The 13,270-nt window shown below is 31.5% G+C and overlaps 1 protein-coding gene across 7 annotated transcripts in view; it reads right to left on the minus strand.

The window, feature by feature from the left end:
- Window positions 1–292: 292 nt before the first annotated feature.
- POSTN (periostin) overlaps window positions 293–13,270 on the minus strand; it is a 35,770-nt gene continuing 22,792 nt past the window's right edge. Inside the window, exons 17-23 of one of the 7 annotated variants that reach the window (XM_040448264.1) lie at window positions 11,891–11,971; window positions 8,589–8,678; window positions 7,859–7,948; window positions 7,052–7,129; window positions 6,577–6,660; window positions 2,243–2,284; window positions 293–1,079 (exon numbers count right to left, since the gene is read on the minus strand). In XM_040448264.1, coding sequence (XP_040304198.1) covers window positions 1,042–1,079; window positions 2,243–2,284; window positions 6,577–6,660; window positions 7,052–7,129; window positions 7,859–7,948; window positions 8,589–8,678; window positions 11,891–11,971 — 503 coding nt within the window. In that variant the 3' untranslated portion in view covers window positions 293–1,041. The remainder of the gene's footprint in view (window positions 1,080–2,242; window positions 2,285–6,576; window positions 6,661–7,051; window positions 7,130–7,858; window positions 7,949–8,588; window positions 8,679–11,890; window positions 11,972–13,270) is intronic. The other 6 variants (XM_040448265.1, XM_040448268.1, XM_040448267.1 and 3 more) reach the window with 6 other exon arrangements.

A 13,270-nucleotide genomic window follows, 5' to 3' on the forward strand; every position in this document is an offset into this window, starting at 1 on the left:
TCCAGTGTTACTTCAGTCTTAGTTAAGGGAATCTCTGTGACTTTTCCTATATCTAGCAAAATCCTAGGAAACATTAATGTGTAGAACTGTTTATTCTTCTACTATAGCTCATAGTGAGTTATGAATTATTGGTGATTTGTTTCTTTACTCTTTTGAGACATTAACTGTCTGGTTCACAACCTGGCATGGTTCTGGGGTTCTATTAGGTATTCAGTTGATGCTTAATGATTGCTTCATTGAGTAATGATTCTTTATATAACATAATAGTTTAAAAAATTCAAGAAACACTAAATTCATTCAATTTCCTTTATTGAGTATTTGTAATAAAAAAAGAGGTATAAAGTCTTGTTCCCAAGTCCAAACCACTTATTAATTTAAACCTTGAGTTTTCTGATTACCCAATTTGAAGTCATTCTTTTTATAACTGAAAAAATTGTTTTATTGAAAATTTGAGATAAAAATATGTATTGAAAAAAGCATATGGCAAACATTTCAAGAGTACAAAATTAGTTGTAGAAATAACATAATTTACTGGTAATCCCACATTGTATTAGAAATGTGTGAAGTTTTTTGACATAAAAGTTTTGATTGCTTGTTTTTTTAGTATTGAGCACCCAGTTTTATAGCTTAGCTTCCCATGAAGAGGTACCTGCTCGCATACATTTTATCTATCTCTTAGATTCAAGGCTTAATCTTCTCAATGGAATGGGAGACTTGAATTTTGATAACTCAGGTGACAAGAATCTTCTTTGATGGATTCCAAAGTTAGCTAGAATTTTTAATGTCAGTATGTAATAGCCTGTATGTAAGGTGTTCTATTTCCTTCAGTTCCTATCCCACAGCAGACTAACCCCCACAATTTCCTTCATGTTTCTCATTCAGAGAAAAAAAAGATGAAATTTGTATTCAGAATTTTTCTGTGTTTGCTTTTTTTGTGCTGGTGTTTCTTTTCCTGAAGTCAGTGTGGCTCTCATAATTTTTGCTTAGCATCAGGTTATTGATTTAGGGTGGTATAAATTTTGCTGTCTGGTTGCTGGATTTTCACTGAGAACGACCTTCTCTGGATCGTCTTCTAGATCCTGATAGGAAGAAAGAAGAACACATAGATTGTAAATGTGATGAAACTTTAGAATTTAACAATATGATATCCTATGCATGACTATATCTATAAAGACCATCATTTCTTACTGTATTAAACATTAGATTCTGTTTTCTTAATATCCTGTTTATGGTGATGAAATCAAGGTTATCTTTTGATTAAAAGTGTATGAGAATAATAATTTGAAGTTTGATTTTAGTTCTTTAGAAAACTTGGATGAATAGGATGTTTAGAAGAAATCCCTGATAAAACCTTCAATTAAAAAGTATTTGTATAATTGGTTCTTTAATTTCAATTGTCTATGTTGGGTTGGTTTAAAATCAGATATACCTATAATGCATTTACAATCCTTGCAATTTCTTTTGACTATTAATATGTAATTATTTTAGAAAGTCCAATCTTGGAATTTGTTTGAAGTTCCACATAGAAAATCTGTCATTGTTTAATCTATTAGAATGCAAGAGAACCTGAGTGAAAGATTAGAAAATGCATATAAATATAGTTATGAAGAAAACTGTAGTGCATGGGTAATATATGCATGTGTATAATCTACACATTATATCAAAATTTTGTAGAAAGTTATATTAATAACTTTCTATATGTGTATAGTTTTATTTTTTTAATGTTTATTTTTGAGAGAGAGATAGAGCGTGAGTGGGGGAGGGGCAGAGAGAGAGGGAGACACAGAATCTGAAGCAGGCTCCAGGCTCAGAGCTGTCAGCACAGAGCCTGATGTGGGGCGGGAACCCACTAATGTTTACTAACGTTTAATTTTACTAATGTTTCAAACTGTAGCCTGATCTCTAACATTTTTAGAGAGTTCAGGTTCACCAGCAACCAACTTTTGCTTGGCTCATATTCAAGGATTTCTTTTCAACTTAACTCTACTTGAATCTACTTTAGTGGTTTCAAAAATCTAGCACTTTACTTGAGTATGATTGCCTTTCCTTTAACATTTGTTATCCTTACATCTTACTGATAGTGTAGAACTTGAATAAGTTATTTTCTGATTTTTATCAGCAAAATACTTTGCCTCAAAATTTGCTAACTTGTCTCCCTGAAAGACACCAAGATCCAATAAAATATATTAAAACATTACCCTTTGGATGTATCTTCTATGCACAGTACTATCAATACATTTACCTTGAACTCTTTTGTTGGCTTGTATCTTCCTCACAGGTGTGTCTAAAATTAAATAGTTGTAGTTAGAAATACTTTCAAGTTATGGCTAACATAGACAGGAGACCATAATTAAAGAAAAGTATAAAGTTTAAAATAAGCATCACTTAAACGTGTAGTTTTTTTTGGAATCATGAGACTTTTTCATTGGCTACAGACAGGCATTTGTTGTCCACTGATGAGAACGAATGTTCACTGTTTGCAAAACATTGTTTCATTATGGCATTTGGAGCCCCATACAATGTGTCATTTTTCCATAGAGTAAGTGACTTACATGACTTTTTCACCTTTTTTATAAAAAGCATTGCTTTATGATGAAGGAATATTTAATATTATATACAGTGTAACAGAAGTGTCTTCCCAGAGATATTGAGTCATTTTTCCAGTCATTCCTATTTGTGATGTATCAGACTTCTGCCTCTGAAATTCTCATTGTAAATTAATTCACAATTACCTTATAGAACACCAGGACAACAAGATAGCATTGGCCTAATAACTCTAGAAATATAATATTAACCAACTTAAGAAATGTGTGCCAACATACTCCCAAGTTTAATTCCAATCCTGTAAGACCATTTATAAAATTAACTAGTTAAAAATAATAAAAGCTTTCATATTTAAGATTTTAAAGTGTTTCGTAACTATACAGTTTTTTTTGTTGTTATAGTTGCATAATACTTCCCAATTCCTTGTTTTTCTTTAACTCCTCAACAAGACCCCCTGGTAGGCCCAAATTCACATTTTCACTCTGCTATTGGATGCTTAAGATCAAGGTTAAATGTGGTTTCTACAGTGACTTCATTTTTCTGCTTACCTTGTAAAATTTTTTTCTATACATTTCTTGCTTTTATATATTATTTATACCCAATAATCAGGTCAAAATCTTTCTATTTTATATATATATATATTTTTTTTCAATTCTCTGAAATTCCATTAAAAAGTAAAGCAAGAAACTGTCACCAACAGTTAAGTAAGAAAGAAACATTTTAAAACTGTTTGAATAATTTTGTTTCTACATGGCACATTTCCAACATGGTTTATTTCCCACGGAATATAAGATGTGTAATCACTTATGATACGTTGTTAATAGAGTAAAATAGAATACAGAACTGTAGAAAACCTCATTAGATTCGATATTGAGTCTAAGTTTTTTTGAGATAGAAAAGTCTGAATTATGGACTATGGTCCAATTGATATATTTCCATTAACTTCAGGTTTATTTGGTAACAAAATAAGGGCTTATAAAATATAGTCAAGAAGAGATGGATCCAGTCTTTAATTAGTGAATAAGACCATTGTTTGTAATGGACTTGTTAAACTCCAAATAACAGTTACTGTATAATTTAAAGCAAGCTCACAGAAGTATTCGCAGCATTACGTTTCAAAACAAGTACTTACACTCAGATTTTCTTTCATATACCTGGCAGCATCCAATTAAGTAATTAATTTGTTACTAGTTTGCTATGATAATATTAAAATATAAGTATTAATTGTTTGCAAAAAAAAAATCTTTAGGAGAAAGTCTAATAAAGTGTAGAAAACCAGATTTATTCCCAGTGGCTTTCTGCTATCTCAATATGAATGAAAGTGGGATCAAGTCATATGCTTAGAGAAGCAAAATGTGGGAGAATAAACCAATCATATGAATGATCCCACATGAAGGCCCCTCCCTACCATGTTTTATGAAACACGCAAAGTGCTTCAGTCCAATTATTTATAGGATTTTTGCATATTTACCACGGGTATGGCTCTCAGAAATTTAAATTAGGTGTAAAATATTACTTCATTACATTTATACTATATAAGTGTATTATGTTAATATAGTTGGCCATGATATTTACAGTAGCTAGCGTTACTGGGAGCTTGTGTTTACTGAGCATTATTCCAAGTGCTTTTCATACATTAACTCATTTATATGTAAGTGACATTACTATCCTCATTTTCAGATGAAGAATCAACTTAAGTTAGTTTGAGTTGGAGCCTAGATCAAAAGCCAGACCTGCAAGCTGATCCCTATTCTCTACACAGGCTTTACATGTTATATTGGCAGATTTGTCAAAACCATCCAAAATGACTTGTTTTTTGTTCCTTCCTCTATAGCTTGATATTCTCCCTTAATTACTTTGGTAGTTTTAGTAAATGTAATTTTATCTAAGATAAGTGTGAAACTTCTATGCATTTCATGAGAACATTTTTTAGTTGGGGGCTTGGATGTACTTCAATGATAAATCACAATATTGAAACCAAAAGGGCCACTGAGCCATGTTACTAGTCATGACTAGAATAATTGAGGAATATACTCAATTCATCAAAATGAACTACATGTATCACTATAAGCAGTCTAGATAGAAAACTCCAAGCTTTCATATGAAGACTACAGTTTGGATAGAGATCAATTATCTATACTATGAAAGAACAAAAGCAAGCCTTGCGTGATGTACTCTTTATTCACAGCAGCTTCTTTGGAAATAGGTATCTCAGGATCTGGACACTTATAACTCAGTGATGATGCATTGGTTTTACAGGGCTAGGAAAAAAAAATACTAGCATGTCTAGTTAGTTTCCAGATACTAGTAACTATGCTTCCTATGTTGTCTTTCTTATGAGAAGAAAAGCCTTAGAAATGTTTTTTAAAATTTGTGATGTGGCATTGTGGAAATTAATGCTTTATAGATATGTAGAGAAACCAAATATTGAGAACTAAAGGAATCAACCTCTGGGATAAAAGAAACAGGAGTTAAAGAAAGATTTCCTTAACTAAAATTAGAATATCATATTCTTGTAGCAGGTATATTTTCTTTTGCCTGAAGTTATTGTTATGTACTTAGTTCGCTGTCTATAATCGACTTGTTAACTGGGGGTTATTAAAGGTGAAGAAAACATACTTACCTGAAGTTTAAGACTAAATAAAGCAAAGCAATGTATATATAGGTGCAGCTACTAATTGATTCATTCTCTACAAAGCACTGCCATTCTACAAAGCTGCTTACTATGGCAAGGACTTAACCAAAAAAAAAAAAAGAATTCAATTTAACCTTCATAATATCTTCACCACTTCCCTCAAATCCTTGTTTTCCTAGCTGACAGTTAAACATTTGTGGGTAGATGAGTAAATTCTGTATTAGATCATACAGAAAACCTTGATTCTATTACGGCTTTGGCTGTGTCACACTCTCCCTACAGTCTGAACGGAAATCTTGTATTTTTCAGACACATATTTTTCTATTGAGGGGAAATTTAATCATTGGTTAAATAAAAATTATTTATTTTTACTATCGCTGAAGGGTCTCAACACTATACATAAGAGATTTTACCTATATAAAATAAAGAATAAAGAAACAATTGCTTAAAATATGTGTGGTCCCAAAAGAATTTACATCTTCTTGGACATAGTGATAACAAATTAAGCAGAAAAACCATCTTGGACAATACTTTGGAGAAATACCAAGTTTCAGTTGTGTTTCTCAGATATTTCAAGAAGTATTTTTGATTTTTGTGAATAATTTATATGCTTCTTTAAAACAATATGTCATCTAAATACTTCCGTTTTGAATAAAATGAACTAGAAATTCATTTATTCAAATGCCAATTACCCAAATAATATTTCATTAGTATTTACTATTTCTTTGAATAATTACCATTTAGAGTTTGCATAAGATTTTGAATTCTTTTTTTCTCCTTTGCTTTTAAAAGTAGGTCCTTTTAATGCCATAGACAGAGAACATTCATACTTTAAAGATTAATTTCATATGCAAAATAATTTACATCTCCAGGTATAGATTATCACTCAAACTGTTAGAAGAAACAGATATTCATTCTCAAGAATGTAGTTTGGAAAAGAAAATTGCTAAATGCACTGTTTTGTTTTTATTTCTAGATCTATGCACTTAAAAAATCTATAAACATGCTTTTTATTATTGTTGTGGGGGCAGTGAATACGTTTTTTTAAATATAAAAAGTATGTCAATTTAGACTTCTTTAAACAACTACCAATTTAAAAAGTATTCTTCTTTCAGATACTTAAAATATCCTTACAATTATCTGTATCAAAGAAAAAAAATATTCATTGCTCCCCAAGTTTATACCATACAACTTTTTAAAGACCGTTTCATCTAGTAATCATTTCTTCATTATTATTATTTAAACTTCTATTGAACTGATCAGTCTCTTAAGACAACGTATGATGTTGTCTTTTTCAACCTTATGAAAAGAAAAACCTGAATGTTCAGTCTTTAAAAAGTTGAAGAATTCAGTCACCAGAACCTGTTAGGCGGGTTAGTGGTTTTCCTTTTACTAACCTCCCTGAAGCAGTCTTTTAATTTCTTCATCTTCAAATAAATGACCATCACCTCCTTCAATGAATTTGGTGACCTTGGTGACCTCTGAGAGGATACATGTTTATAGCAGAAATTGGTTTATGTAATAGAAACACAGGAGACTTGATGTGATACATAATGGCATCTGGCAAACAATGAATTCCAGACCAACACTTGGTTCTTTTTCTATCTTTAGTGTTGGTTTTTGATAAGTCAGTTTTCTTATAAGGCTATTGAACAATATATCACAAAACAATCAATACAACCCAATGTCATTTGGATTTCATTCTCTATCTTTGGGCTTTATATCACATGCTGGCATGGAACTTGAATGAAAGAATGAGATAGAGTAGAAAACCTGTAAAAGGGCTCAAAGATTATCTTAGACTGAAACAGGTAGCTCAGGTCAAGTCACATTTTAATTTTTCTACACCTTCTTGCAATATTTATTGCTGACCTTCCTGCAATAATTTCTTCAGTGTTTCTTCTGTTTCTCCACCACCAGTGGAAATCCTAGTGTATTTTATTTCAGGACCTGAAAGAAAGAAAATTTTTTTTTTTTTTAAAAAGGTCTAAAACAGCGATGGGCAAACTTCCTACCAAAAGGGCCAGATAGGAAGTATTTTAGACTTTGTAGGCCATACGGCTCGTGGTGCAGCTATTCACATTGCCATTGTAGTGTGAAAATAGTTACACACGTTATATGAAGGACTGATCACACTGGGTTCCAAACAGAACTTTACATAAGTAGGTGGCGCAAGCCATAGTTGCTGACTGCACATTTAAACAAATACTTAAAACATGGCTGAATTCAGAATTTTAGGCTAATTCATTGGTGGGAGACTGACACACGTTTGCTAAACTGATCAGTTGCCTTATACAAACTTGTGTATATTTCAGTATGTAGATGTGTAATAAACCTTAAGCTAAATGGAAAATCAAAGGAGGGAATGGTTTTTCTTCTAGGATTTACTAACTCATTACAAATAGCAAGGGGAAAATGTTATGTCACATGTATGAATATGTATGATAAAAACACATGCTTACAGATTAGTCCACAAATTCCAATTCAGAGAAAAACACAGATTAAATAGTTAGGATAATATTATTGCTGTTGAAAAATGATGTATCTTCAGTAACCACCATGAAAATGACTTAGTCAATTTCTCTAGTGATTCTTATAGAGACAGAGCTTTTTTTAAGATTTACTATGGTTTTATCTTTATAATTCAAGCATAGTTCCATGTATGGAATCAAAGATTACCTGTAATGATTCGTTCTTCTCTTGTCTCTTTTTCAGTTATTTCCACAGGCACTCCATCAATGATTTTAGTGTATTTTTTAATAATTGGCTCTAAAAGTAGGGGAAGAAAAATGCATATGGTATATCCCCTTATGATGCCTAAACTGCCAAATGTAGACATTTTCATTATTAAATATATTTCTCAAAGCCATACCATTTAGAATTCAAACATAATCATTTGGGGGACATAAAAAGCGTAGTAGTTATGTCCTGAATCTTGGGTGAGGGAGAGAGCTAACTCTCCATGCCATACTTATTTTCTGACAATGGAGTGAGTGTTTAGTAAGAATCCAGGGAATTATACATCATTAGAGTGGGAACCCTGCTGGAGACTCCCAGCAGTGACTGATTAGTCAACCTTATACAATGGTCATTTTTTCTTCTAAATCCAATAGATCACTTTGTATTGACATTATTATTATCATTATATTTCATAATCATCACTTGCATATGCATGATATGCATATGTTGGACCTGGTGGCTTAATGGTTAAATTAACTCCAATTTGTTACATTGGCTTAATTTCATTAAAGGTAAATTGTATTTTATTTGTAAGTGAGAAAAATATTCCCACAATTTATATAAAAAGAAAGCCAAGAGAAAACATCAGATGTTCAATATATTTAACCAACACTATTTCAAAATGATCACAGTGATCCTAACTAGGCTTTAGGAAATACACATAACGCACCTCCATGGATCACTTCAGTTACTGTTTCACCTTCTTTAATCAGTCTGAGCTCAGGTTCACCTTCAATTTTGACCTTTGTTATTGTGGGTCCTGAGGTATTGTTTTAGGAGACAAATTATCATGTTAAGGAAGTTCTTTAACTCTGACAGAACAGGAAATTTGTTTTAACACTTGGTGTTATTCAAACATCAAAGTGGTTTCAGGTTCCATGAAATCAATTTTAAACATTTCCCATTGTCTTCAAATTAAGCAGTATTTATGAGACCAAATGACTCAGTCTATTGGTGTGCTACTACAATTACTTTCATGATTCATGTTTTAGCATTTAGCATAAGTTCATCCATTCATTTGCAGTTGTGAAGTAGAATCACAGAAGGTATCATATGTCGCTGTACTTTGTGAATTATACAGTATGTACAAATTTAAGTTGCTCTAATGATAAGTAATTTAGATCTTACTTTACTATGCTGATATCATCTATAACTTTCATTAAATTTTTAAATTTAATTTTTAATTACTCAATACTGTACACTTTTTATCAAATGTGCATAAGACTGAACATTTAAAAAAACCTCAACCTTTGGTACATATATTTAAGACACCAAATTTCAGATTTTCTGGGAAAATGAATTTGAGTACTTACCTTATATATGAAAATTATTTATTGATTAATAATTACTAATTATTTTAATAATTAATATACTAATTAATAATAAAACAGTCCTTCAAATGCAGAAGTTAAACAAATGTTGCATTTGACTTACAAAATGATTTTGCTCCCAGAGAAAATCATTTTGAATGTTAGAAAGCTGATTACTACATTAGTTGACCAAGACTATTTTATAGAGAAGAAAAGTAAAGTTCAGTACATTTAACTCATACTGTAACACCCTTCAGCAGTTGAATGTCACTATATTTGCTTATCCTTGAGAGGCTTTATTTGTCCAGAAATTTTCAATGTTACACCATTACCCAGAGTTAGTCTAAAACAATCTAAAATAATGAAGGTAATTGTTCATTCAAATAATAAATGAATGATATCATAATATTTGATCTGTGGGACCAAGGGATATTGAGTATCAAGTGTAAGTCCAGGTTTTTAAGGTGTAGAAATTTCAAAAGGAAAATACACCTAAGGAATTTAAGAACAGAAATGAGTTAATAAAACATCCAAATCAACATTTCTTTTGGAAAAGCCTAAACTGAAATTTCAGAAACACCCTCTATCATGATGCTCTATGAAGGTAGGGATTTTTATCAAATCTTTTTTTTTTTTTCACATTTACTGCCAGCACTTAGGAGAATGCCTAGCACTATAATAAGATTCTCAGTAAGTGTTTGTTGAAATGAATTTCAGTTGATTTATTCTTAATTCTATAATTGGTTAAGTACCCTTTATAAGAAATACTTTAAATTGTATTTTGGAGTCTAGTATATACTCAGTAAGAATTCAGGAGTCATTAATGAACCTGCAAAAGTTCAGTGATAGGGAAATGCCAGTAGCAATGTTAGAGCTGGACAATTGTGAATGGCTGTCAAGATAATTACGTGTTTCCTTCAGTATGTTACACAGACATAAAACTTCTGAATCTTTGAACTTAAAAATTTTTAATACGTCGGTGACATGACCCCATTTGTCATCCTTGTTCCCTTTCTAGGAAGAACCCAGGTAGAGTTGATGCTCCACTGGGTGCCTAATTCAAGAAAGATTAATACAATAGAATCCCACTGGCAAAAATCGGGAAGATAAATGGGTTGAAGAAGCTTGAAAGAAAAGATAGGAATCTTTGGAAATAAGAAAAACACATGTGAATGATTTTGATTATAGAAGCTGTGTACAAGTGATTATATAAATTTTTAGGGAATCTAATTTTAAAAAGAGTATAAGAATGTTAAAATCAAATGTATTACCAAGCATTATTTGATAATTTTCATTAAGATGATCAAGAAAAATTTCTCAACAAAAATTTAAGTGATTTAATTTCTTAAGACACCAAATTCTCATCAAAATATAAAAGAAATCAAATGACCATAGGTGTAGTATTTTTTTAGTAAGCATAGATTTCAAAGCCTACATCAATTATCAAATTTAGGTCTCAAGAATAAAAATATAGATAATTAATTAATTATAAATTATAAATTATAATTATAAATTATAATTATAAATTATAAATATAGATAATTAATTAGCTAGTTTATTAATTAATTAATAAACTTTTCTATGTATGTTTCCAATATTTAAATGTAAATCATGGCCTGCCTTTAAAGGAACAGAAAAAAATATTCAAGAAATTGCCATCTCAATTTACAGAATGAGAAGAAATATCAAAAATAATCAAAGTTATATCAAATAATCAAAAATAATTAAAGTAATAGTTTTTTTGACATTCAATTGAGAACATGATTTATTCTTTTTTTTGAAGATTGTTTCTATCCTTCTTAAGAATAAAGGAGAAATCCTGGTCTTTTCACTGTGGTAAGTCACCACATTAAGATGCTTAGACATAAAAATAAAATGTTCTTACGGTCTGACCCTTGGTAATAATTAAAATGCATGAAATAAAGGTGGCATCAAAAATGTTGGAGTTGACTAACAGACAGTGACGGTAGAAAGAAAACTATTTAATATTGTAGTCTGAAATACCAGAAGGAAAATAAATATACCAATTGATGTATATTATATATGTGTATATAAGAATATGTGTATTCTCAATATGTAAGTTCAGGACTGCAATTAAGAATACTTATTTCTTTTTGACTTAATGCACCAGCTGCTTATTCCTTCATCTGTTTCTGGTGGTCTGATTTAAAAATATATCATATGCGGTTATTATTTTAAAAGCTTTCATCAATGTACAGCTTCAGTGCTCTCTTAGATGGTTGAATGAAAAATGCCTGTATTTTTGGAAGAGCTTCTTATAACAAGATATCCGTGTGGGGAGATTGGAGATAAAGCTACAAAATAGTACACTGAAGGAGTCTAATTGTGGTATAAAATAAAGCTCGGATTTATTTGTTTATTTGTATACTTATGTATTTATCTGGGTTCTAGTGCTAATGCGATGGCCAATTAGGTTGAAATGAAATCAAGTACAAGCAAATGTACTGAAAGTATTAGGAATGCACCATCTACTCTGCTAAATAATTTGCATTCCGCATTCTGCAATCACATGAGCATGCCACTGATATAGAAATATTTAGCATGTTAGTTTCAAAAAGAATGTAGATACATTCATAGAAATCAGTCTATTACTTGGATTTTTTTCCACAAAGAAGGAACCATGTATAACAGTTGATTTTACCTTCAGTTTTGATAATAGGCTGAAGACTGCCTTCAATCACTTTAATTTTTGGTTCCACAACTTTGGTTATAATTTTAGTTGCTGCAAGTATAGAAAGTGGAACAGAAATGATGTTTACATAAAAACAACCTGAATAAAATTGTCCTCCCTCTCTTTTAATCTTTGCTGGGTACTGAGGTATAAGGGGTGGTAATGTGTTCAGGCAGTCAGGTCCAGTAAATATTCACGGTACATTATCTATCGTCTTCTCATGTCCAGATGGTGTACTCTGAAGTCCAGACACATGGATTTGTTCCAGTGAAATATATACACACTAAGTGAGGAATTCTATCTAGAGACCTGTAATTTTGAACTGCAACACTAAAGCTCTTTACCTTCTTTAGTACTTCTTGAAAATATTGGCTGCATAGCAACAGAAGACAAATAAACATGATTAATTTCATGCGATTCATAATATCTTCAATTGCATTGTTGGTTTTTTTTTCTCATAAGAAAAAATGAAAGACAAAGACAAAATATTTTTCATGCATTTGATAACAGTGATATAGAGAGGAAAATATGAAAAAATAGTTCAAAATAATTAAAAGTAAAAATAAATTTCAACCAGCCAAATATGAGCTCTATGCAACAAATATGATATGATCAGTATTTAAATTATAGGCTAAAATGTTTAGTTTTCAGCCTTAATATCATCATCATTTTTTTAAAACTTAGAAGTATGTATTTGAAATGTGCCATCCATCCAACTCAGAAAATAATATGCAAAATATATTTAAAATAGCAGCAAACTATTTGGTTGCCTTTTTTTTTTTTTTGGTACAGATTAACTGGAAATGTGCCTCTGGAGCCATACAACCAGAGCTACTGGCTTTTGTCATTTCTACTTGGAAACCTTAAAAGATGGCTCCATTAGGGGTGCCTGGGTGACTCAGTCAGTTAAGCTTCTGACTTCAGCTCAGGTCATGATCTCACAGCTTGTGGGTTCAAGTCCTGTGTCGGGCTCTGTGCTGACAGCTCAGAGCCTGGAACCTACTTCAGATTCTGTGTCTCCCTCTCTCTCTACCCCCCTCCACCCCAACTCACTCTCTGTCTGTCTCTCTCTTTCTCTCAAAAATAAATAAACATTAGGGGCACCTGGGTGGCTCAGTCAGTTGAACAGCTGACTTCGGCTCAGGTCATGATCTCACAGCTGGTGAGTTTGAGCCCCGTGTCCGGCTCTGTGCTGACAGCTCAGAGCCTGGAGCCTGCTTTGGATTCTGTGTCTCCCTCTCTCTCTGTTCCTCCCCTGCTCATTCTCTGTCTCTCAAAAATACATAAACATTAAAAATAAATTTTAAAAATAAATAAACATTAAATTTTTTTTTTTTTTTTTTTTTTTTT

The sequence above is a fragment of the Herpailurus yagouaroundi genome, unplaced genomic scaffold (genome assembly GCF_014898765.1).
Source record: "Herpailurus yagouaroundi ecotype Mexico unplaced genomic scaffold, PumYag 197, whole genome shotgun sequence".
NCBI classification, from domain to species: Eukaryota; Metazoa; Chordata; class Mammalia; order Carnivora; family Felidae; genus Herpailurus; species Herpailurus yagouaroundi.